Below are 26,875 nucleotides of genomic sequence, written 5' to 3' on the forward strand. Positions count from 1 at the left end.
TTTTGCTCAGTTAGTGAATTTCTTTGTGCAGCGCAAACCTGAATTTTCTTTGATTTATGCAATCGAGAATTTTTGTTTACACCCGTCAGTTCAGATGATGTTGCAATAATTTCAGAGGGTAGTTTAATTGATGGAGTATTGTAACTGTGTCCAACACTGAAAAAATGCAGAAAATCATATGAAACCTTGCTCAGACATATTAGTTTAAAAACTTTATTCTGTGAGGAGAAAGCACAAAGTCATGTTATATTTGATTTGCTGACTGTTCACTCAGGTTTACTGCCCAGGTCTCTCTTACAAAAAAACTATACTTGAGTAAAAGTTGTACATATAAATGAGGGAATGTGTTGTGGAGGAACGGTGTTTATCCCCCCAACGTGACAAGGAACCTCAGGCTGCTCTGGAGGCTCTACTCCACAATAACACACTTAATGTTGGTTTTTCCTTCAGTTTGTCACCCCTCTCTCAGTCAGAAATACCTCTGATGCATTGTTTTAAAGAGCCAGAATTTAACAGTATAATAGAAAAGTTTTGGTGGGGTCAAGAAACCAGAATTCCTGTTTGAAAATATGAACTTTTAATAAAACAATTAACTGAATATCTGCCCTCCAAAAACACCTTCATTGTCCTTGATAGTCTTGGAGGAAGCTGTGTGTCAGTGTTAGAGATATTATGTAGGTTTCATCCGCGTGTGTTGGTCTGAACTGAAGTCCTGTTTCCAGATGAACTCGGGGCAGTACTGGTCGTCATGGTTACAGCTGGCAGAGCACGTGTAGATCGCCAGTGTCCCCCAGTCGATACTGGCTCCTGTTGAGTCCACACACAGACTGTTTAACAGCTGTGGCATCACCTACACACACACACACACACACACACACACAAACACAAAAGGGTTATTACATGCAAAAAGAGCCTTACACAAAACCTTATCAGAGCAGAGTATTTGATGGCTGAAATGTTATACATTTTATGTAATCTTGATCTGAGTGTTTACATTCATTTACATTTAAAGGGGTTTTAAATCTTGTACTTTGAGTACATTGTAGCACACCACCTGGGCACAAAATAATAACACGCTGCCATTCAAGAGTGTCGTGAGCGAGAGGGTGAAAGGTAGAGAAAAGGAAGAGGGAAGGAGAAGAGAGGACTACCTGAAACTCAAACATCCTCTTGGTGCCACAGGTGCATGGTGGGATATCCTGATCTGAAGGGATGTGCTGAGAAGAGACCCACAAGGGGGAACCGCCTCGACTGTAACGTACCACCTGAGCAGAAAACACGGGGAGATGGACACAGAAAACACTGGCTAGATTTTTCTACCTTGAGGTCGTAAGCGAAAGTCTTTTCAGTATTTTGATGTTAACCTGGTGCGGTTCTGGTGCGACCCTCTTTTTGAAGCGCTGGAACACTTTGTTGTCTTCAGTCTCGTGCATGGCCATCTCCTCCAGGTCTGTTTCTGCCAGGGCTGAACCGAGAGACAGACAGTCAGTACTGACAAGAAAAATAATGTCAGCATAAATAAGGCCAGCTACATTTAAGACTTTTTAGGACTTGTTTTGATAACCACTCAAATTAACACAAATTAAGAGTAATTTTACAAGAACCAAAACTGAAGGACAGTTTTGCCCAAATGTTTATTGTGACATAAAACATGACATTTTTTGTCTAGTGAAAAAGTTAGATAATGTTAAGTGTTGAAAAAGACCTTTTTAGAGTGTTACACGTGGCACACAAAAGAACAGATTATAATATATTTCATTTATCAACCGAAGTGGAAAATATCTGAAAGCTGTTGGCTGGCTTTCTTGATAATTTTGTGTTTTTCACTGTGCATGTGAGATTCTTTTGCCTGGATTCCCATCAGGACGACTTTCAGAGGAGGAATTTGGTAAATTATTTAACAAAAAATAAAAATAGATGTTGGCAATTACTTTTAATTTTTACTATGCAACATCAGGAAAGAACATAGAAATAAAATCTTACTTCCCATGTCTGAGAATTTTTTAGGACTTTGAAGATTAATTTAAGTCATTTTTAATACAAATTAAAGCCTTATTTTTAGATTTTAAAATTCATTGCCTTTTAAGACTTTTTAAGGATCCATCAGGAGCCCTGATTACTTCATGTGACCAGTATTTTCATAGCTACTCGACATAATTTAAATCTTACCGTCCGCTAAGGAGGGACAATCTACACTCCTGTCCTCTTCTTCTTCGGCCTCCTTTGTGTCGTCCTCCTTCTTGTCTTCCTCCTCCTCGGGTTCAGTGACCAGCTCAGACTCAGGGAAGAGGAAGGTAGAGGTTGTGACCATGGATGCTTCTGTACAGACAAAGACACAGCAAGCCATTAACCCTGCATTCCCAGTCGCATACGTTTTCTCTTAACTTTCAGAATGCACTACAGCTGCCCTTCCAAAGTGCTTTCTTATCTGTGTATTTGCCCCGTGATTTGGATCTGCTTCATTATTTACTGGAGTCTTTCTCGGCTCATGCGAAACCTTTCCACCAAGTTTCAGAAAAATCTGACTTGTTCTTTTTCTGTAATCCTGATGACACACAAACCAAACTGAAAACGTAACCTAAATTATAAGACTGCTAAGTATTTTGAGAGAAAATACTCATTTTTAATCTAATGCTACCACACACACCTTGGCTGCAACACTCCCTCTTGTGTGAGTGTTTCCAGTGGAGGGTCTGGTGGTGTTTTCCACAGTAGGTCACAGTCTTACAGCGGGAGCAGGCTTTGCTGCCAAGGCAACCGCACACCCAGCATAGTTTAAGTCCAGAGACGGACAACAAACATTGGTCCGGTTCAGGACCACTGGGGGGTTCATCCTCTGACAATACAAAAAAACAATAGAGGGAAAAAATATAAATACATCATATTGAAGCAATAAAAATAATAATAATAACAGATTTTTTAAAATACTTACATTTGGAACAAATATCAAAGTGTTACAGGATATAATCATTAGCATAAAAAACAGATTAAAACAACCAAAACAAAAGCATTTTTAAAAGTAATAAAAAATAAGTGCATAAAAGCAGAGTAACCAACAAGAAGTCAGTGAAGAGTCATAAGTTCTGCTAAAAAACAATGTTTTAAGCCGTGTCACTGTTGAAACACATAAACACAGATGAATGCAAATATATAAATTTAAAAGTTTGAGTTTTTAAATTTCATCTTTACTATGCTATCAACATAAACATATAGTAAAGTGATAACAGAAGACATATTTCAACTATACGTTATTAATGCAGCACTTGATAATAAGAGGTGACAAAAAAATTCCTGACATCTTGGCAAAATACACCAACCTGGCGGAGGGTCGTAGGGATAAAACTCATTCCTCCTCGGTAGCTGGCTTCTGAAAACTTAAAGGGAAAAGGAGGAGAAAACAAAAAAATCTGTCAGAAAACTTGAGGAAAATATATTAACTAGACAAATAAGGGGCAATTTTATACAAGTTAGTTCCGACCAAACAATCTGATTGGTCATCACAGGGACTTTTAACTCTTGATGTATCACTCCGCTTCGCGGCTTTTCTCATCAGGCCTACATTAACGGTGGTAGCTATCTGAAGTCAGAGGTAAACAGGTAGCTAATGGGGGGAAACGTCCACTCTTTTCGGGGCTCATTCATGTGTGAGAGTTTTGGTTAAGGAAATAGTTGCTGTTGGAGCTGTCACACCGTCTTCTGTCCGGTTTATTGTTTTATAAGTTATCCAGTTAGGCGAAACCCAGGACTCTCGGTTAAAGTGGTTGCGGCGGTGTCCTTCAACAAGCTGCTGTGAGGACTTTTCTGTGGACGTGTGCAGCCGTTAGCCGTGCTATTGTTTTTAGCTTAGCTGCCTCAGTATAGCTAGCTGGCTAACCCCCGCATGGTGCTTCAAGACTGCGGGCAACAACGTTACGAAGATGTGGAGACGAGGAGCCTTTTAAACTCGACACGGGATGTTTGACAGTGGGGGACTCCGAGGTCGACCTGCCTTCTCCCTTCACTGGTGACAGAAACTAGAGTTTCCTCAGCTGGAGGCGGCGGAGACTGCTGTTATGAGCCGGTAAGGACTCTTTCTACTAGCCTCCATAAGTTAAGAGAGACACACAACATACAACAGTCTGCTACAGTTAATAGACAGACAGACGAGTAACTAACCAGCGCATAACATGTAGACCTAACTAACACAAAGTAGCTAATTAATTTTTTTTCCTGCTAGTTTGCAGAAGAAAGTTTGTGTTGTGTTGCTAGGCAACAGCTGTTACTTACATTAGCTGAACTATTGGCGGAGCCGAAAAATCATTAGATGAACAAACAAATCATAGTCGGTTGTCGAGTATTACTGTTAAATAATAAATGACGCTTGTTGAACTGTTGTATAAAAGCAATATAAAAGGAGAAGGGAGTGATGTTGTCCTATATATCATCACAGCTGTGATTTGGTCACTGGCATGAGTCCGCATATACAGTACAACAGCATATACAGTACAACAACACTACTGACTACTTGTACCTTTCATACAGCGACTGTCATTGGGTTTGTAACACTCATGATTTTTGCAGCAGAAAAGAAAGAGCGCTCTGTGGAAACTCCTGTCCTGACCAGAGATGGGTGCATACACCTGCAAGGAAAACAGAGATGGTAATTTATTACTTTATCTGGTTGTAAAATGAATAGGGCTGAGGTGGGTTTATAAATGTATCACTTGGCTTACATGAAGATGAGATGAAATGTTAGTTTGAGGTTACCTATTATTGTAAATGGAAATGTGCCCACGTGTGTTTTATCATAGTATAGTTTGTCTGATCGTCATATTTGTCTGAAAGCCCCTCATAAATGTTTAAGGAAACATAAACGTGATTAACAACATATTCCAGTGCTTGCTTTGCAGTGGTACTTTTACTCCCCAGTTTTCCATAATTTATCAGCCTATAATATGAGGCAGCTCCACAGTTTCTTTCTGCGATATTATCACTGGATTGACTTATTCCAGTTCTCAAGTTAAGGAAAAACACTACATGTGGATATGGTTAAACTTTTAGGAATAGATATATACTGATTCATACTTCATGACATTTATTTGTTTGTAGTACAAGTTTTCTGAAATGTACTGTTTAAATACGCATATGAGGCATTATCTTGTCAAATTTAATCGGATATAGGTTTAAAATTCTAGTTTTATTTTGTTGACTTTGTTTTTTACAACTGGAATTTTTAATATGTTTTAATCACTCCATAAATCAATAAATACTATCAATAAACAGCCATAAAACAATGACTTTTCACCATGCTAACTGGAACAAAATGTATTACAAGTTTTGCGAAACGGTATATTTAAATAAGCAAGTAAGTGAATATGCCCTTTTTGCGTTTCCCAAACAGAAGTCGGAACTAAAATAAATACCTAAAAATGCATTTGTAAGAAGACTGTCATCGAAGCAAAATAGCCGCAAAACGATGTTTTGTATGTTTCCCCTAAAACGGAACTCCCAAGAATCAGAGTGAAATATTATCTATTGATCTATGATTATTATTATATTTATGGTGGAGGATGCCCTCAGCGAGTCCAGAGTCCCTCCCTGTCCTCCCGGGACACTGACCTGCATCAGGAAGACCAGAGGCAGGCGGCAGATGTCACACTCCAGTCCGGGCAGTGAGGGCAGGCCTCTCTGGCTGAGCCACGCCGGTTTTCCCCCGACTTTACTGGGGAACTGCGGGGACAGCAGCCGCCACGGCTCCGCCTCCTCCAGGAAACCCAGAACTACCTCCGCCGAGGACGGGCTGGTGTCCCCGGACATGTTGGAGAGGAAGTTATTGTCCCGTCAAGTGGACAGGTGTGTCAACAACGGTCCAGAAGAAATCAAAGATGTTCAACTTCTGACAACACAACACATGAAACATGGGTGCAGCCCAGAAAAGCGTCCGTGAGTAAACACTGACCAGTTGGTGTTTCGTTCCGTGTTTCTTGAAGATTTTATTGTAGAGATTTTGTGAAGAATGATCTAAATTTATATTATGTGTTGGGAAACACAGTATTTAGTAACTCACCTGGCTCTTAGAAACGTTATCATTATAATTTATTAGTTTTAATTTGTTTTTTTTATTAAAGGGCTATAGTTCGTTTTCAGGCTGTCCACTGGGTGGCACAACTGTCCTATGAATACACGGTTTCACAAAAAAGATAGGCCTAAATTAAATGTTGTGATTGAACACGGTGTTTCTTTCTCTTTTTTTTAATAGTTTCAACTGTAATCAATACGGATTTGATATACTTTCTGTCTACTTCATTTCATTTATCTGACACCTAGGCTATATTTAGATGTTACGTTGCATATTAAAACTTTTCGTTTAAAATATTTTGTTTATAAAATATGATGAATTGTAAAGTAAAGTAGTTAGAATCTGTTCCACTTCGACCTGCTGCAATATATGGTACTTTTATGTGAATAAAAATAATATCACATCAAATCTGGGGGCTTCTTCTGCTGCCACTGTAGATTGAGTTAACAGACTTATTGGTAAGATTAAAGTAAAAAGAGACAAGAAATGTGGAAAACTAAGTGACAGACAAAACTGCAAAAGTCTTGTGTAAAATGTACTTCACAAACGTTAGGGGGGATTAGGAATAATGAGGTACAGTGGGCTAGTACATCCAAACTGAAAATAAAAGCAGGAATTATTGTTATTATTAGTAGTAGTAATAGTAGTATGCCTGTTTTTAGACACATATATCATTTTTAAATGTTGATGTCCTTTACTAATTCTGTTGATTTAGATAGAAAATTATTATTATTATTATTATTATTATTAATTTTATTATTATTATTATTATTATTATTAATTTTATTATTGTTATTGTTATTATTAGTAGTAGTAGTATGCCTATGCCTGTTATTAGACAGTCTATTTTTTAAATGTTGATTTGCCTAATTCTGCTGATTTAGATAGAAAATAACATTATTATTATTATTATTATTATTATTATTATTATTATTATTAATGTTCAGTGACGCTCTCTCTCTCTCTCTCTCTCTCTCTCTCTCTCTCTCTCACACTCACACACACACACACACACACACACACACACACACACACTGTGATGTCATATGAAGGGGAGTTTGGGACGGGTCTGGTCTGTCCATTGGAGGACTGGACGGACACAGACTGTTAGAAACGGCTAACGTCAGTTGAACCCCCGCTCCTTTAATCGGACTTTAGTTCACAGTTAAATCAACCATGAGGCTTCGGACCGACACAGGGCCAGTTTTGGGGCTGTGTGCGGTGACCAGAAGCTCAAACTTTTTGTAACTGAACCATGGAAACTAAAAGGAAGCGGACAGCAGCGACAACAAAAAAGTCAGTTGACAAACGGCTCCGCAGCCCGGCAGATAGTAACGGAAGAATGGACGATGTGAAAACTGGCCCGAACCGGGACTGAGCCTCCTGCCCGGGTATCCTCAGGCTACATGTCACCCTCCTCTCCGTGCCAGATGCCTCTGCGGGGCGACGGGGGCTACAAGCCGGCACCGGTGTCCCCTGCTCCGCCTGTCCCACCGAGGAGGGTCAGGGGCTCCGGCAGGACGCGGCGGTCCGGGGCAGGGTCAGCGGGAGCCGGAGCAGCGGAGAAGCGGGTGAAGTGTGTGCTGGTGGGGGACGGAGCTGTGGGGAAAACCAGCCTGGTGGTCAGCTACACCACCAACGGGTATCCCACCGAGTACGTCCCCACCGCGTTTGACAACTTCTCAGGTAAAGAACTAATGTCGGTCTCTTGATACATCCGTGAGTAATGTAATTAATTCACTATAAAGGGGAGACCGGGGTCGGTTGGTACACTTGTCACGCTCTTAAATATATATCTGGCATAGGCTAATTTACAGTATGCTTATCAACAGCTAATTAAATTTTAAGGTCTCAGATACTAATAAATATGTTTTAATGTACTAAAATCTATAGCCTAATCTGTAGACACACACCTCAACAACACAACCCAGCTCCTCTACTCCATGATTTTTTTTCTTTTTCTTTTTTTTTTTTGCAGTTTATATCTGCTGTATCAAAATCAGAATTATGCCAGTTGAATCGGATTAGACTGTTCAATACCAATATTTGACGATTCATTTTGTTCTCCATACAACATTGTTTGTCGACTCTAGATATCAACAAGCCAGAGACTGTGTTTTTTTTTAACTTGCTGTGAGCTGTAAATTCATCACTTGTTCACCTTACGGTGGCGTCGCTCTCTCCCTCTGTGCTGCTGCCTGCATGTCTGCAGCTGCAAAGAGTTTTGTAAAAGTCAAGAGGATTCACTCTGCAACAAAATCTTTGACCAAAACATCCCCAGAAGAAGCCAAAAATGACTGCTCAACTTGAAGCAATCTCAGTCCACTGAGGGTCTCTGACTGATGATTCGAGTCTTTGACTTTCAAGGGACAGTCCTATTATTAATATACTGTTGATAATTGTTCATTTATTGACCCTAAACAATCTTAAATTACTTTGCTTTTCGAAGACAGAAATGTGTTAACGTTTACACTGTATATCTATTATTGAGGTTGTTTTGATGCTTTAGGAACTTTGAATTAAATTGTTTTCTAAAATTAAGTGATTTAAAGTCATGCTGTGCATTGGTGCCAACCAGACCCAACATGGGGATGGTTGGCACAATGTTAACAAAAAAATTAAGCATCACATGGAAACAATTTGAAGATATGTTTCAAACAAGAACCATTAAACATAATCATTGGAATGTCTAGTCATTTCTGCCGTTGCCAATTCCAAAAATAGTCATTAACAATATATACGTTAATTACATCTTTAAAGGAGTTTTAACCTCTTGAAATACAGCTATAGTTACAAATGTTAATATGACAAGTGTGTGGTTATCAGTCCTGCTTACATTTGACTCAACTTTGTGTTGACATTATGTCAGCCAGCTACTGTTACTCATCACAGACTCTCAACTGACTCTCAGATGTTTTAACATAGCAGATTAGCACAGGTGATGAATGCAGACATTTTGATGTCAGCCTAAATAAACAAAAAATAGCTATGTGTCTACCAACCCCATTCTCCCCTATGTGTGTATGAACACATGTCACCCTATGGAAATATAATCCTAAATCATAGCTTCACAATTAAATGTAGACTACGAGGAGACGGGGTGTTTAACAGCTGCTAAAGGCATGCCATTTATGAATGGGCCAGCTATCAATAAATTTGATTAATTAATCTATCTTTCCCTCAGTAAAAATGTCAAATATAATTAACATTTCACTTCATGTGAGCTTTGTAGTCCATTATGTAACCACTTTGAAGTCATAAACAGGAACTGTTTTGATATTTGTCATTTTTAATGATTTAAATAAGTTACAGAATTGATTAATATTCTGTTGATTGGCCAGTCACTTCAATGACTCATCTTTCCTTCACTGTATTAACTTTAATCTAGTTAAATAGTTACCGGCTGTTGTTTTCAGATTGTGTGACTGTTTTTTTCCAGTGTCTCATGGTGTGTGTGTGTGTGTTTGTTTGTTTAGCGGTGGTATCGGTGGACGGGCAGCCAGTCAAACTACAACTCTGTGACACAGCCGGACAGGTCAGTGATCTCAGCTCAAACACACACACACACACACACACACACACACACACACACACACTTCATGTACACACAGGAGGAGAGGGCAGCAGTATTTCCTGTTGTTTTATTTGTGTTTGAAACAATGCCTCTGAGCAGAGGAAGCTATGAAGACAGAACAATACTCTTTTCTGTTCTGTTTTTCTTTCTTTCTGGTATGAGATAGAAATTATTGTTTTTGTTTTGTGTTTTTGTTGTTGCATTTTTGCCTTTATTTGATAATTGACAGTGTAGAGCTACACAGGAAACACGGGAGGAAATGCAGCAAAGTTCCTTGTCTGGAATCAAACCTCGATCAAATTGCACGGTACCATCCCAACAATTAGTCTACCCCACAAAAGTTTGCATTATTGGAATTCAGAATTCAAAAATGTTGCTACAGTTGGAGTTTTCATATACATACATCAATGTTTTGCTTTTCTATCTATTTTAAAGTACCAACATGATGTACATAAGGATGATTGGCAGATAGAGCAAGACTAGTCCTTCACTCATTTCAGGGCCAGAGCAGTTGTGTCTTGGCAGAGGACCACAGCCTGCCTCTTTAGAAACTGATTTTTTTTTAGGATTTTAAGAGCGGCGGCACTTAAACAGAATACAGAAAACTGTCTGAAACCTGAGGTGCTGTAACCAAGCAAAAGGAAGAATGCTATCAACAAGTTTGGTAAAAAGATTAAGAGCTGTTAAGCTGGTCGTTGCCTTCTTCCTCTCATGCCTTTGAAATAAATCAAGCCAGTTTGCTCACATTTCTGGCAAGAGGGTCCCCAGTTCGAACCTGGGTTGAAGCGAGGTTCGGACCTTGGGCGGGGGGGCCTTTTGTGCGGAGTTTGCATGTTCTCCCTGTGTCTGCGTGAGTGTTCTCCAGGATCTCCGGCTTCCTCCCACATTTCAGGGTCAGGTTAATAGGTGACTCTAAATTGCCCGAAGGTGTGGATGTGAGTGTGAATGGTTGTCTGTCTATATGTGTCAGCCCTGAAATACTGGTGGGTGTACCCCGCCTCTCACCCAATGACAGCTGGGATAGGCTCCAGCCCCTCCACGACCCTTACGAGGACAAGCGGTTATGGACAATGAATGAATGAATGAATTATATAGAGTGATACTTTCTTTTTCTTTTTTCTGAGAAGTAGTTTCTGTAATAGGCAATAATTGGACAAATAAAGAGCAAAAAAGACTATACCTGAAGTAAACATGTTTACAATGGATATACAGTAGCTGTAGTGTTCATCTAGATATGCTCAGTTTCTGTCAGGAAATTGTCTGGTAGGTTTTTCCCAGGCAGGAAAAGTCCTGTGACACACAGGAAGTGATGCATTTTATATCTCTGCAGCAGCAGCTTTTGTCAAAAATAAGTAAAAAAAAAAAATCTATAAAAATCTTCTTAGAGTGAGCTTGAACTGGTTAGAGCTAGTGTTTAACTTGAAAAAAGTTATGGAATCTGTTACAAGATAATATGGATAAAGAATCAGCTCACGTTATATAAACACTCAAAAGCTGTTTTTGTGCATCAGTTTGTTTACAGATATGATGTCAGAATAAATGGGAGGATCACAGGCAGAGGAAGGAGAGAGTCGGAGATGAAAGTCAGGCAGGAGAAATGAGACATGTTGTCTTAGTTAATCATCTGTCACTGAAAACAGACAGTGCTCAGTAGCACCAGTAACTCTGTCAGGACAGACAGGATTGGCAGATGTTGTAGATTCCTCCTTGTGTCAATAATTTCTCTCTTTTTATCCAAATACTCTTAAAACGATTACTGTGTTGCTTTGTAAAACCTATTCATCCTCAACACTTCCCTCTCTCCCAACGTCTCCAGGATGAGTTTGACAAGCTGCGGCCGCTGTGTTACACCAGTGCAGATGTGTTCCTGCTGTGCTTCAGCGTCGTCAGTCCCGCCTCCTTCCAGAACATTCCTGAAAAGTGGGTTCCAGAGATCCGGAGACACGCACCCTTCGCTCCGCTCGTCCTCGTAGGAACACAGTGCGACCTCCGAGAAGATGTCAAGGTGAAACAAAACCACTAGCATTAACTAGAGGCTGTAACTCTTCATGATCGAAATGACAATTTTACAATAGCATCACTTTAACAGGCACTTTTTTTCTCCCAGCAGACAATTTGACATGTCAAAATAGTAGTAGGAACAGGTGTATTAACTGTCCCTGTAAGCCACTAAATGTGACCTTTCACCAATATGAATACAACTCTTTTGACAAAATATTTGTGTTATTGTTAATAATATATTGTTTGCAAAAATGCCAATGATTTGCTAGTTTTGTGAGCATCTTTTACTGTGTTTGTGTTGGGTGCATTTGGCTCTCAGGATTGATTTTCCTTGATATCATAACAATTTTGAATGTTTAGAGGAAAAGTAGCTACAAGAATGAGATTCTAGGACGCTCACCAAATATTCAAAAATGATCACGTTAATACTGATGGAAAAAAACACTGCTACTTTCCTGTCTCTCTGACTAATAAATCAGCAGATCCAAGATCAACAAAATAGGCCTTTGTTAATATTACGAGTGTAAATCACAAGTTTCAGTATGATTTGATATTATATAAATTCTTTGGAAAATGATGCGATATTTGCTGATATTATAAAGTCTGCCTCAATACAATTTTTATTCAATTCAGGGGCCTGCGATCGATAGGAGAAGATATTAGTAAATATCCCCATTGTCTTTTTCTTGGCTGCTCACCATTATCTGCTTGGTGCTCGGCCGTTAGCACTGTTTAAATGTTTCAGAAGGAGGTGTGCTTGGATTCAAATGGTGACACAGAAATTTCAAAATAAAGGCATATCTTAAAGATGAAAATATGCATCAGTGGTATTGGACTGTTGATCACTGAAACAATATGTCCATCCAGATCAATGTCTTCAACAAAGTGCTTCCTCCTCTCTTTAGGTTCTCATTGACCTGGCTAAGTACCGGGAGCGACCTGTGGATCCAGCAGACGCCCGGGACTGTGCGATGGAGATCGGAGCTGTGGCCTACATGGAGTGCTCTTCCCTGACCCAAAAAAATTTGAAAGAAGTGTTTGACACAGCCATACTGGCTAGCCTGCAGAACTACAGCTCCCATAAGCGCACAAGAGGGAAACAGAAACGGCGCAAAAAGCAAAGGCAGACACCGGACAAGATGAAGAGTCTGTCCAAGTCATGGTGGAAAAGGTACTGCTGCGTGGCCTAGAGCAGACCTGCTGCGGTGAGTCTGTGTCTGAGACTCTGATGTTGACTTTTTCCTGGTCTGGATTCAGCAGGTTTGGGTTCTCCCCAGACTCGCTTTCAGTTTGGGTTTTTCTCTAATGGAGGCTGATGTTGAGCAGGACCTCGACTGGACTCTGGCTGGGAACCAAAGTAAGACTGACACAGATTTAAATGGTTTTCTTTTTTTTTTTTATTCAAAGAGGGGTTTGAAGTCTCATCATGGATGAGTTTTAATACTGAACTCTAACAAAACCTGCTCTGAATATACTGCAGTGTCCCTTTTTCTAACCTGCTTTTAATCTTAGCCTGCCTCCAGTAGGAGCCATCTGCAAGAGAAGGTACTCCTGCCTCTACTGGAGTTAAACTGGTATGAACTGGGACTAGGAGAAGACGCTCTCTATGCCATGGTGGATGTGACAATTTTGCTCATGATTAGACATCTCCAGATTTAAACAAGAACAGTCTCGTCTGTGTTAAACACATAAAATATAACATTTGTTTTGTCTGGTGTTGTCATAATTAACTTCCCAACATAGTATGGTTGTAAGTACGCTTGTTATGTCGCCTGAAGCTGCATCTAAACTTCCTTTGTCTGGCGTGTTTTCAACACTCATGATTAGAAAGAACTGCTGAATCATATAGAGCTTACCTAAAATCAAAACTTTGTCCTTATATTTGTAAAAAAAGAAAGAATAGAAGAAGCCATTTTGGACTTTCTGACCTAGAAAGTTCACCTGACGTGATTTGAATCAAAACATCAAAGAAATTCTAGAGCTTTTTGTATCAGTGTTGCTCTAATGAAGGACTTTATTAGCAGCTATTAGTTTGACTCTGCTCACATGCAGAGTTTACTATAGTGCATCTGAAACCTGCATCATGGTTTACTTATAACTCTTCTCTTATTTTTGGCTCCATCTTAACTTTTTATGAAGTTATTTTGGTTTTTCATGCGGTTTCCATCATGTCCTGCCACTGTCAGGCCCAGAATGAAGCCAGATAGTGGAATTGTTTTGTGAGGTTCAGACATAAGGCTTATATTCTGTCTTATTTGCAGCAGGACTCAGGTAAATGTCTTTTTCCCCATGACGATAAAAAGTTCATCATCCTCATCTATTCATCATTAGTACTGAAGGTCTCTGCTGTCTACGTTGTGGACTGTAGACCAGCTCACAATTGACCTTAACCTGACAGGAGGACATTTTGTAATTTCCATATTTGTCACGTTGTTCCACAAGCCACAACTTTAGCCAAGTGACTTCTGTAGAGGCCTTTTTCACGTGCAACAAAAGAATTCAGTCTAAAACAGAAAATTCCAGGACTTGAAATGTTCATCCTGTGAACCAGTAACTTGCATCCGCAGGCTGAAGGTAAAAGGCAGGCTAACACTATACTAGTTTCAGATATTTGTCCTGCTTGGTGTCTGTTTGATTTATCTTTTGTACACTGAAACAGCCTTACTGTAAATGTGAGCACTTAACAGAATTAGATCAACCAAGTGCTCTTTGCATGTGTTTAAATTTACAGAATGGGCTCAGCTGTTTGTTTCTGTGGGTTTGCAGTGAGAAAACAACTCAGAACAAACAAAGATGGGTTTTATTTCTTAGCTTTTCAATGCATATGTGTATCTAAGACTGTGAAGTTTTAATTATGTGAAGTCAGTGAATTCTTTTCTTAGTACGTATAAACTGTAGTTTGTCATGTCTATTGCTCTGCATTTGTTCCCTTTCCCCAAAATATGCTTTACTACAATGGTAACCTTTGGTAATTTCTACCCCTCTGCATCCATAATACTTTAATAATACAGACATTCACTGTCCGTCTTGTGGCTACTGTCTATTAGTTCTGCAGCCTGTTCTCTTTACAATAGATTAAGTTGTTGTAAAGCAGAAATAAAAAGAAACTGAGGCCGCCACACCTTCCATTGTACATTGTAGTTACTAAAACCAGACCAAAATCCAATAATTTACAACCATTTCTCTACAGTGCCTTCATCTGAATGGCTCTTTGTATTGGATTCACTGCAGCAGAGAGGAAAAAGGGTGCAACCAGGTTGTAATGGACTTAAGAAAGATCTGCTGTTATTTAGTGTGCAACAAAACAATTGATGTTGATCATACATAAACACAAAAAAATAATTTCCATGCTTGCATGTCACTTTAACTGTGACCTAACCCCCTGTTTAGAATCCAGGTACAAACAAAACCTTTGTCTGACCAGTAACCCAGAGGCTATAAGACGAGGTTAAAGGTTCAGGGTTAACAGTGTTCACTAATGAATTTTTCCCTCTCACAACAGTGTTTCATATGACAACTAATATTCCGCTACTTTTGTTCTTATTTCTGCAAGTTATTATAATCCTGTGTTTCTTATGGTATTCCTGGCAAAGTAAAACAAAACAAAAAACAAAAACAATCCTGCCTTGGAGGTTTTTTCATGATTTCTGGGCTAAAAGTTGTGTTGTTGTTTGAGTTTGAAATAGCTGTTAGTTTAGCGATAGGAAAGCTGTAAACTCTGGGCTAAAAGGCGTCTGAGCCCAGGATTAAGTTTAGAGTTAAAACCCTGCTAATTGTGCAAAAGTGAAGCTGACGAGCATCACATTTGTCTGGTGTGAAATGGAGTGAGCTGCGGTGTGCCTCAAAATTCAATCAACAATAATTTCTGTTAAATGTTGTGTGGAGAAAAGGTGTTTGTTAAAAGTTAAACAAAAATGTTTTTTGTAAAGTTAATGCATTTGCTGCCACAACATGGACAATCATGGTGGAGGATTACAATTCTGTGTAATACTTTCACCTAATTAGTTAACCACTCTCTTTTAAACATTTCTGTTATCCATGATTAAATGTCCTACCCAACTACAGCTTAATCTTTACACCAAAATTTGGTGTCTTTCAGACTTTTCTGCAAAAATGCACTTGTAACCCAAACTGACCTGCAGATTTTTCTACAATCTGGCAGCAAGTTGTGTAGTAATACATGTATGCACACAATGAGAGAATTTAATAGAAATCATGTTTCAACTCGAAATGTTGATTTTAGTGTAAAACCGAGCCTCGATTTGAAGACAGTGCGTTACTGGAGCAGTTGGGTAGTTTTCTGCTGAAGATGTGACGGGGACTGAATGGTCTCACTGTGTGGATGTTTTACTCATGATAGCAAATGCATTGTTTCTTGCTTGAGGGGGAAAAAAGGCATAATAAGTTGCTTGTCTTGCTGTTTGTGTGCAGTCTTAGCTGATGGTGGATTTAAGTAGGGTAAAGGTCACACGGACCCTGATGATAGCTTATGTTTCCTCTGTCAGGTCTGATCAGTTTTGCCTGCTTACATAATTCACAGGGAGCACAGTAAAGTTTTTTATCACAGTGTTTGTTTGCATGCAGCATGTGGCTGCTTTTATACTGCGAATAACTGTTAGATTATTCCTGTTTCAATATGTTAAAACAGCATGAGTGAGGAAAACAATATCGTACATGTGTCTGACAAGGGCCCGCGGATGACTCCTTCTTTGTTTTGGTTCTCCTCTCTTTATCCAGCCTGTAATAACCTCTAAGCTTATGGTATAATCCTTTAAAGGAACACAAAATGAGCATTTATAAATCAATTAGTCATGCTGTGTCGCCTTGAATTTGTGAAGAAAACTTTTTTTTGCATGCCTCCACAGAACAAATTGCAAACATTCTAATTTATTGATTAAGGACCACATTTAACAACAGCAAAAAAATATCAAAACATCCACTGACAAACACTCACAAAACTTGTGCAGTATAATCCAAGTTTCCTTTATCCATGCGTATGCTCAGTACTTCTCAAACACATGTATTTTCACTAGAAAACCTTGGTTAAAATGAGTTGTGTGAGAGTTTGTAAAGAAATGTTTTAACACAGTTTTGCTGTTTTGTTCCCTAATTTATCAATAAATCAATACGTTTGCAGTTTCCTGAGGTATTTGAAAAAGTTTTCTTCACAAATTCCAATATAACCTCATACAAGGGTTTGCATGATATCCTACAAAAATGCAATCACAACAGTTGATATGATAACGTGAAGATATGGAGGTTAGGTTTGGGCCAGAAAGGTTGCTGTGATCATCATCTAAGACCTTACGGGAGAGCCTCCTTCTTTACTACCGTCAACACTGGTCACATGATCACAGTCTTCCAAAATACGCTGGTAATACACAAAGTGCCGGCTCTTGATTACATGGGATATGTATGAATTTTGGCGCAGTACTCTTTGCAGGACAATGTACTAACATTGCACGAGAACAGCCTGCAAATTCACACTGATTTGATATAGTGGCCACTTTGTGCTTGACGTATTTCTTTAAAGCGAGTCCATTGGCCACATGCGAACAGAGTTTAAAAGTAATGCGAGTACAGAAGAGTCAGAAATTTTTAAACTGAATTTAGCAAAAGCTATTGCAGACTACATAAGGCTGTAGTAGTAAAACTCTTAAGTGTGTTGAATAAATATGCTGCACTTCTTCGCTTTTCAATTTAAAATTTTCTGTTTAAGACTAAGATTGTATCTTTTCTTTTTTCACAAGTTATATATTCTGACTTTAATGTTTTAACTGCTTCCCAGGAGCCAGAATAGGCTGTTGATCCACAGCAGTGTGAGTCCTGTATGACAGATGGGCGGCTTTGTAATGTTGAACAGATGGATTTCTGAAAGTGAACTATTGTGTTTAAAGACAGTCAAGAAGAGACGTGATGGTGACCGTCTATGAGATGGACAAAGAAATGTGCTGCAAAGTTGTTTTGTTGAGGGTCGGACAGAAATGTTAATGCTCTGTGTTCGGGACAGGTGCAAAGTCTGGATGTGGATTGGGAAATATGAACATGAAATAGTTTCTGCGTGTGAGAGGCCTCGGATTACTGTAAGCAAATCAGTTTTTGTAGACTTTTATTCCCACACATTCCTAATTGTTGATTGCACAAGAATATCCTGTAAAGCCCAGTGAGTTAAAACAAAAGCAGACAGCCTGGGGAAACAGACAGAACGGTCCATTCTTGAGATTTCATTGTTTTATTGAGCTTGATACCCCCTGAAGCACACCTGAGCTCACTCACATGGCGCACCAGCTGAGAGCTTCTTTGAGGAAACCACCCCACTCGGCCTGTGTGAAACATCATTTTTCCTGCATGTAAAAACATTGTAACAGCTGCTGCCATCTGCTCACACTGAACTCTGTTTAATCGAGGACGTCAGTCAAAGGAAGAAGTGTTTGTACAGAAGTTTTATACGCTGAGAAATAAAGAATATTGTGTATGATACATGCTGTGTGGTGTTGATTTTAGGCTCAGTGCTGAGTGGTGGGACTGGGAATGTATGTGTGTGTTTAAATATAACTTGTGAGCGTCAGCTGTAAATGAGAACGTTTTGTTTTTGGTTACATCTGTAAATAGAATTTGTCTATATCATATGTGCATATTTCTGTGTCTGCTCACATACACGATTTTATGAATTTTACTCAAAAGAGTCAGCATGGTCAGAAGGAAGGTGAAACACGTGTAAAACAGGGCCTCAACTCATTTTTAAAACACATTTTGAACAGGTTTTTTCATGTTGTTGTGGCTGCAGTGATGTTTGGGAATTGTACTGTGTGCTTTGTGATAACCAAATGCAACAACCATGCTGTGCTCAGCTGATGCACATCAGGAGAGAGGGGATAAGATGAATGGGATGTTTGGGGGCATGGAGACACACACACACACACACACACACACACACACACATACACACATGCCCACACACACACACACACAGACGCCCACAGAAAGTCATCCAACTTCAGACTGGATCATTGTAAACAGACTCTCTGCTTCTAGGCCCTCATGGTTATGCAAGAGCTTTATTTTGAAGGCTGTCATGTGACATTTGGTTAGTGGCATGTCTCTGTTCTTGGAGGCAGAGTGTGTGTGTGTGTGTGTGTGTTTGTGTGTGTGCGGGGGCATGCCCTGACTTAACTCTGTCTGGGAAACAAACTGCTTTGCTCTACCTGACAACACAGAGTTAGTACATAATGACAAGGCAGACTTTGTTCCAGATCAGCTGCTCTGTGACTCAAGCAGTGCCAGGTCCTATTTACTGATATTATTCGGCTCTAATTCTCCTCCATGAGTGGGGTAGACATTAACTGATACAAATCATAGCTCATTTTCCAAAATGTAATAATCATGAATTAAAAATCTGCTGGGAAAATAACATAAGAAAGGCTGCAAATGGTGTGCTACATTTGTTTTATTGTCCTGGTCTCCTGTCAGCACTGTAAGCTTTGATTTGATTCTTTTTATTCGCGATCCAAAAACTCACAAGACCTGCAACAAATGATTATGTAAAAACAGAAAATAATTATTGGCAGAATGTAATAAAATTTCCCCCTAAATGGGTTGTAAATTAAATCAGGTCTATTAAGCCCCTTTTCCACTAAAGCATTGTTTTTTTTCCCGGCTGAAAATGCCAGTTGCTCCGCAGGAAATGCTCAGCTTGGACTGCTTGAGAGCGCTTTGGAGGTGCAGCGTTTTTTTCAGATGAGATGCTTTGGTTGCGTCTGGCTGCTATTATCAAGCGACAACCTCTGGGGCTAAAAAATTAAGCCAATGTGAAGTGCCAAAAACTGCAGGTCCTCGAATGGCCACTTCACGCTGGATCCTGAAGGGAGACAAACCCCTTAGACCCCCTTGTTAAAATACCCAACTTTACAGCAGGAGTAAACATGTTTACAGCCTGGTACAAAAAACAGTTTAGTCTCTATAGCTAATTCCCACATTCACGACAACTCTAGGGGGGATGAGTTTTAATATAACTCACCTACTTTAAATAAATTAAAGTTTAAAGTAATGCATATTTAAGTGCAGGGCTGCTTGAGTGACAGGCTGTCTGCAAGGTGTTGCTACAGTGTGTGAGTAAGATCCTTGCTCCTCCACAGCACCAGCCTTTTGTCCAAATATGGTCACTTCTGGCCCAAAAAACAAGTTGGGGATGGCCAAACTGAAGTCTTCAAAACTGGAGTCCACAACCCATTAGGTGACATCATCGTGGCTATGTTCAATATTTATATAGTCTGTAGTTATGATATGGAATATCTGCAGATTTAAAAATGTCTGTGACAAGGTAAAATACATGCTCTGGATGAAGGGAGGACTGAGGCAAGAAGAGAGAGAGGACTGACCCGCTGTTCTGTGTGGATTCATGAAAGGAAACAAATATCATTGTATGAACAGTATTATAACATGTTTCTTCTCCATTGTTGTTGTTCAGCACTTGTACATGTAAGATGTAAAGGCTGGACTTCATGGTATTCGCCCCTCCTCCTCTGTGATTGAACGGCTTGGTAAAAAGTGACAAAAACTCCAAACGGGTAGCGCTCAGTGCATTGTCACTTTGTAGCGTGACATAAACACACACCACTCCCAATACCTTGTAAACTGAGCAGATGTAAATACAACAAACTGTGCCACCGCTGAAAACCTTAAAGGTGCAATGTGTTGGATTTGGTGGCATCTAGTAGTGAGGTTGCAGAACTGAAACTTCTACTATGTGCTAAGCGTGTTGGAAACTACAGCGGCCGATGCAAAAACATAATCACCTGATTGGTCCTATCTAGAGCCGGTGTTTAATTTGTCCATTCTGACGAAAACACATGGCAGTGTCCATGGAGGAGGACGCACTCCGTCTGTAGATATAATGGCTCTTTCTAAGGTAGTGAGTGCAATGGTTCTTCATTTCAGGTGATGATAAACTAATGAAAACATAGTTATGAATATTATAAACCATTTCTGCCAATAGATGCCCCTAAATTCCACAAACAACTTTAAACACATGTAGCAGTGACATGGAAGCTAAAATGTTATTGATCATTATATGAAATCAGGTTGAAAATGTTTACGGTACTGGTTCAAAATGGTTTCCAAAGCTCTTCTAATGTGTTTTCACCATGTCATTACTCAAATCTTGTTTAGAAAGGCATGCTGTGCGTGGCCACATCCTGTGCTTGGATGTCTGTCAATTGCTTTTAGTAATTTTCAGACTTAAAGTTGCAAAATAATAATAATAATATGTTATCCAGAAATTTATGTTGTAGTTTTATGATGCACATTTACTCGATTAGACAGGTGTTTTTTGTCATATTTACACAAGGAAGGAAAGAGAGATACAGAGGGACATAACCTTGGGAAAAAGTTTGTTCCACATAGAATATTTATGTTTCAGCCTCTTTTTGCAAAATGTTAAAGTCCAATGTGTATGGCATAGGCAGAAAGCTGCCAGTACTCAAGGCGATGGTCTGAGGCTCGGTTCCAACCCATTTTTATAATTTTATAGCCTCTCTGTCTCAGATTGTGTGTGTGTGTGTGTGTGTGTGTGTTACATAACATAAAGAGGGGCCAGAGTGACATCAGTGCTGACTCTTAACGAGCAGAGCTGAAATACAATCTCCACTTTCCTAACAAGCTATAAACCCAATCAATGTGTGTGTAGACAGCTGCTCTGAGTGTGTGTCTGTGTGTGTGTGTGTGTGTGTGTGTGTGTGTCTGTGTGTGTGTGTGTGTGTGTGTGTGTGTGTGTGTTCGGGTTTAGAGAAAGTGAAGAAAAGAGCATTTGAGGGGCTGACAGACAGGGAGGAGGAGAGACAAAAGCTAACAGATAAATTATTTTATAGAAAGTGAGAAAAAGAGTGTGAGAGAAAGAGGGCAGACGATCAAACATCTGAAGCTCCTCCTGCTACATTCATCAGACTGTAGAGCTGATTTTGGCGTTTGCACAGTTGTTGTTGTTCTGGAGTTTTAGATGTGGCAGTTTGATCCACAGATGCTCAACCTTTAAAGGGGTACTTCTGAGTTTTTGAAGAGGGGTTATTGGTCTTTACCCATAGTCAGTGTGTTACCTGGAGGTTTGAAGAAGCAGACAAGAGTACCCCCACTAAGCAATGTAGCCTACCACTGTGGACGGCAGCTGCAAAACGTATCATACCTTCTTAAAGGCGAGACAACTCTTATTCTGTCTGTGGAGATGCTGATGAAACTTCAGTCCACTTGTTCTTTCTATGTAGAATAACAATGATTCTTTGGTATGATTTAAGTTACCATGTTTTCAGTAACTCTGGTGTCAGTCATTTTTTAAAAAATATAATCAGTTACTCTAGTGATATGAGAATATGAGTAACAAGTCTCTGAACTATGTCATTCATTTCTGTATTTTAATGGGAAACCGAAACTACTTTAACAGGGAAAAATGATTTTTTTGGTTCACAACCTTCTTTCCATTGTTTCTTGACTGATTTTAACTCAATGCTGAACAACAGAAAAAGTAACAGGTATTTAGAGTATTAGAGAAACACATTTGGTGAAACCCCCTTGATGTGAAATTAATTGTTTTTGTTTTTTGTTTGTATAACCATTCTTTTTATTTATTATAAGATTTCTAATAATGTATGTAGTGATGCAGTTTATCACGCTCATGCCATTTATCTTTCACTATAAGTTATATTATCAGCTCTTGTGTCTTTTTGTGTTCTTGTTTCATACCTGACATATTTTGTGCATTGTATTGCTGAATAAAGTAGGTAAAAAAAAAACAAAAAAACAAAAGAAACAAACAAAAACTCTGTCTCATTCTGCGATTGTACCGTTTATACAGAATAGCAAGGCAGCATAATGGCATGAAATTCCTGCAGCCTAAAAGGGGCTTTTAACTCTGAGTCTTAATAATAAATTGGGAGGTGAGTCCTGAAATTGTGAAGGTGTGAACAGATTTTCTTCCTCACGCTGAAAAGGTTACGTACAGACAGCTAACTAAACAGACTGACACATACTCCTGTAATCTCTCCTGAATGTGCTTTATCTCAGTCTCAACTCTTGCTCTCATACAAACACATGTTTTTTTCTTTTCCGCCTTAAAGATAAGTCATTTCTTTTTCTGTGTTTTCCTGTCAAACACCCTATCCGCTTTCCTTTTGGTCTCTCTCTGTCCTTCATCTTTTGTCACCGCTCATCAAACCGCCTCTCCATCTTTACAAGTTGTCTGTTTGAATAACATGATGACGACGTGTGTTTGCATGTGTGTTCAAAGTTCAGTGTCATGTGGCCTTTACACAGTTGAGAAACAGTGTGACACATACAGTTTGCACCCCCACAGCTCACTCCCACTCTCCTCCTCCCCACATACATCTCTCCTGTGGACCGCTAACAACAGCTGACCACCACGTTTACATAAGCACATTACTGCAGATAACAGCACATATATCACAGTCAAGGTCACTATGTTCTACGTTTTCACATCCTGATCACATCCCTGCATGAATAAACACGATATGTCAAATGTTTCTATGTGCAAAGAAGTGTACGGAACGGTATTTACAACATTTCACTGATAATATGAAAACCTCCCTGCAGCTATATTTGGATTTGTTAGAATAAATTAGATAATGCCATGTGAAAAAACAACCTTGCCACCCAAATCAGTAATTTTTATCACTTTTTTGTCCCCCAATAAACCAGTCAAGAGTTACTGTAACAGACAGTAAATAATTCTGAACCAGCTGCAAGGAAGTAAATTCATGTCATAAAAGATAATATGGTTTTTACTTAAATTCAAGCCCTGTAAAATTAACCTAAGTTTGCCTCAAATGCCTATCCAAGGCTCACTTAAAGTTAACTGACTGCAGTTCTTGTTCAGTTTTTTAGTACATGTACATACATGGGCTTGCACTTCTGTCATTAAGTTATATTAGTTTTAAACACACTGAAACAAAATGTTTTTTTTTCACGCTCACCTAAATGATTCCTTAACTAAAGATGCAACAGATGACTGGGGTGTATTAGATGTAAAAAAAACAACAACAATGGGGCCATAGTATGAAGCATCTTGCAGACCAAATTCATAGTAGATAACAATATCACAGAAAAAAAAAACTTTTTTTCATGTTTTATAAAGTTATTTCCAAGCACTTAAAAAAAGAAGGTAAAAAAATGTTCTGTGTGATGATGAGGGAGAAACAAATCAACATAGACATAAATATCTATTTAGGCATAATTCAAATTCAAAGTCTAATTAGGAAATTAAAAGAGATAAAATAAAAAAGATTTTTTTAATTGACTGCACTACTAAGAATAATCTGGCTATAATTAAACTTTAAAAGAAAAAGTAATCTGAAAAAAGTAAATTGTAAAATGTGAAATTATCATTTAAAAATGTAAAGTGACAACAAAAAAAACCCTAAAATTTAAAATGCAAAACGCTAAAATGGAAATAGTCAAGCTTAAATCTTAAATTGTAAAGATGAGAATGGCAATGGAGATATGACAGGAGACACATCAAATATGAAACCTAAAATGGGAAAATGCAAAAACCTAAATGGAAATACTTATATAAAAGCTTTATTTATTGATTTTGGACTTTATTATTTGGCATTTTAAATATGATGTTTTCTATTTTAATTTTAATCTTTTCCATTTTCCATTTGGCATTTCAAGTTGTATGTAAATGAGGAGGCGTGGCCCAAACGCGGAGGGCGGGTCTGAAACAGATGAAGCAGAGGCATCATGGATGTGTTATAAGGAAGTCATGGTGTGGACAGCAGGGGAAACTGATTACTAAAGTGCGCAGCGCAATGAAAGAGGAGAAAACGAAAGATGAATTTTATTTTTAAGGTTTCAGTTGGCAACTGCTATACTATATATATATATATATATATATATTTCTCAGAAGTACCACAATATTTTGGGTGAATGACGTTAGACAGGTGAGCTCTATAAGAATAAGGTTCCTCTAGCTCCTCCTGGTGTTTATATTGGGATTTGCTGCACGCGCAGTGTCACCGCTCGTGCACACGCTGCGCACCCCCGTCCCCCTCACGAGCTCAGTCAAGCTCACTACCCTCGGCGCGCGGTCTCGGGAGATGAACTATGGATAAGGCCGAAAAACAGCAACCAACAAAGTAAAAAATGCGTATTTCTTTGCTGACAACGGCATGCACGGTGAAGACAGGCTCACAGAAGCTAACCGAAGACAAAAAGCGAACTTAAAGGAAAAAATTCAACCGACCCCGAGAGAAAACGAGGGTGAAGCTAATGGGAGCTGAGAGGACTCCGAACCATGGTGAGTGTAAAAACATTTCTGCTTTACAGGTATTTAATGTTACGCCTGGATAATCTCTGCTTGATTAGATTTTCGATGAATAAAACCACATTTCTGAGATGGTTCCCCGCACTGCGACACTGTAGGCTGTATGTTGTGTTGCTGTGATGTTACTGTGGTGCTAACGTTAGCTTGTTTCCAATGCTGAGGTTGCTGGTTGTTTTACTGCAGCGTGGCTGAAAAAAACTTTGTGAAGTGACCAAACAGTCTTATTATTTTGGGTTTTTACAGATATTTATTTAAGCTCTCACAGTAAAATGCTGTAATCGCCACTGTTCTTACTGCTCACTTAGCTCCCTGTTTATTACAGTTTCTGTTATGAAACACTTGCAATGCAAAAAGCACATGCGTGCATTTTTTTGTTTTCATAGCAAAACCATTAATATAGAGGCTATGCCAAATGTAAGCACCAGGAGGAGCCAGCAGTCAGCCCCCCCCCCTGCTGTCAATACCATGGATGTATTATAGGGAAGTCCATATGGGGCCTCTGGTCTCAGTCGTGTAAGACCCTCCCTCCAGCATTTAGGCCACGCCTTCTCAGTTACGTACAGCTTCAAAATCCAAAGTGGAAAGTGGAAAAGATAAAAATTTTAATGCCAAATGATAAAGTGCAAATGCAATGTTAAAAAAAATAATAAAAATGGGTGCCCAGTAGCTACCCTGGTAGAGCGGGTGCTCTCTTTCCTGATGTAAGTCAAAGGGAAAGTCTCTCTGGGCCAGTGGGCATCACGTGACTGATCAGGACAATGTAAATACACTTTTGGCCACTATGTAAAATGCAAAATATGTGTAAAATTTGCATGAGAGCCTGGCGCTCCTCCTGGGGGCTTGGTCTTTTCTCATTGTCTTTAAAACTACAGGAACATCTGTTCTGCATCTCAGGCCATGATTGGCTACAGGTCAGCTGGTATCCCACTGGAAGCTCCTATTGGCTCAGTGAGTATTGTGTTGAAGGCTTATGGGCCGCTCTGTGAGGTGGCGGTGAGGATCACTGTTTAAATCAAACAGAAGGAAAGATATAGGTCTAAAGGATGAAATTAATGTAAATATGAATGTTTAAATTTAAGCAAGGGCAGTTCATGGATATCTATGGATGTAGTAATTAGGGATGTAACGATTCACTCAACTCACAATTCGATACAATTCACGATAACAGGTTCACGATACCAGGTTCACGATACGTTTTTCTCTCTTTTTTAATAAAAAAAATAGGTTACTGAAAAATCATGACTGAAAAATATTCTATACATTATTTCAAACAAAAATACTGCATTTTTTCTTCTATTCCCCCAATTTCTCAGTTTTGAGATCAATAAAGTATATCTATCTATCTATCTATATCAAATTAAATAACCTTTTTATTTCTGAGATAGGGTATAAATGCAAAACACAAACTATGCAATGAATGCATTTCTGGTAATTCGCAGTGTCTCCTGTAAAAAAAAAAACCCTTTCACATGGGACAGAAGTGGCTTGTGTGGAAAGGTTTGCTTTTGCTACAGGGGAAAGCAGAGAGGGCGAGTTTGAAGACCTAACTTGGCCATTTCCCGCAGTGGGTGAGAAGTTGGGCACTCTCTTTGGCTCTCGCACTCGTTTGGGTGAGCGGGGTTGCAAATGCACTTGACGGTGTGGTGCGGCCGTGTAGTTGTCGTTAAGGAGGAAAGTGCGTAGTAGGGGTGTAACGATCCATCGATCTGCATGGATGTATCGATTAAATGAGCAAAAATGACGTAACATCGATGCAAAGTGTAAACATCGATCATATCATGTAGATTGAAAGTCATTCGTGCTGTTAGTATTGAGAGATGAAGTGTGTGAATTTTAATCCATATAGACTGGCATCATATGTGAAGACTAATGGTGGTCAGCTGACAGTGGATAAGGAGCAGCTGGGTGGTCA

The 26,875-nt window shown here is 39.2% G+C and overlaps 2 protein-coding genes and 1 long non-coding RNA gene across 3 annotated transcripts; 2 read left to right on the forward strand and 1 right to left on the reverse strand.

Moving 5' to 3' along the window:
• Positions 1–199: 199 nt before the first annotated feature.
• Positions 200–5,815, reverse strand: pdcd2 (programmed cell death 2). Its single transcript, XM_042487418.2, has 8 exons — positions 5,599–5,815; positions 4,511–4,619; positions 3,318–3,374; positions 2,648–2,836; positions 2,170–2,319; positions 1,365–1,465; positions 1,152–1,265; positions 200–850 (listed from the first exon to the last, which is right to left on the reverse strand). The coding sequence occupies exons 1-8, from the start codon at positions 5,794–5,796 to the stop codon at positions 671–673; spliced, it is 1,098 nt and encodes a 365-aa protein (XP_042343352.2). The 5' UTR covers positions 5,797–5,815; the 3' UTR covers positions 200–670.
• LOC148190419 (uncharacterized) lies at positions 3,558–5,799 on the forward strand. The gene is made up of 3 exons (XR_015776723.1): positions 3,558–4,060; positions 4,561–4,639; positions 5,549–5,799. It is a non-coding gene; the product is annotated as an uncharacterized LOC148190419 (long non-coding RNA).
• On the forward strand, positions 5,801–18,113 carry rhoua (ras homolog family member Ua). The gene is made up of 5 exons (XM_088078270.1): positions 5,801–5,922; positions 7,111–7,744; positions 9,535–9,593; positions 11,449–11,637; positions 12,539–18,113. The coding sequence occupies exons 2-5, from the start codon at positions 7,465–7,467 to the stop codon at positions 12,821–12,823; spliced, it is 813 nt and encodes a 270-aa protein (XP_087934396.1). The 5' UTR covers positions 5,801–5,922; positions 7,111–7,464; the 3' UTR covers positions 12,824–18,113.
• The last annotated feature ends 8,762 nt before the right edge of the window (positions 18,114–26,875 follow it).

The sequence above is a fragment of the Plectropomus leopardus genome, chromosome 1 (assembly GCF_026936395.1).
Source record: "Plectropomus leopardus strain MGB_pleo_1.0 chromosome 1, ASM2693639v1, whole genome shotgun sequence".
Lineage (NCBI taxonomy): Eukaryota > Metazoa > Chordata > Actinopteri > Perciformes > Serranidae > Plectropomus > Plectropomus leopardus.

Bases quoted from the DNA above. Each gene is read 5' to 3' on its own strand.
- pdcd2 (XM_042487418.2), bottom strand. From the start codon at position 5,796: ATGTCCGGGGACACCAGCCCGTCCTCGGCGGAGGTAGTTCTGGGTTTC. The intron at 2,320-2,647 runs GTGTGTGTGGTA...TTGTCTGTACAG, and splicing joins GAGGGAGTGTTGCAGCCAAG to AAGCATCCATGGTCACAACC. The intron at 1,266-1,364 runs GTTAACATCAAA...TTTTCTGCTCAG, and splicing joins TCGCACCAGAACCGCACCAG to GTGGTACGTTACAGTCGAGG.
- rhoua (XM_088078270.1), top strand. From the start codon at position 7,465: ATGTCACCCTCCTCTCCGTGCCAGATGCCTCTGCGGGGCGACGGGGGC. The intron at 7,745-9,534 runs GTAAAGAACTAA...TTGTTTGTTTAG, and splicing joins CGCGTTTGACAACTTCTCAG to CGGTGGTATCGGTGGACGGG. The intron at 9,594-11,448 runs GTCAGTGATCTC...CAACGTCTCCAG, and splicing joins TCTGTGACACAGCCGGACAG to GATGAGTTTGACAAGCTGCG.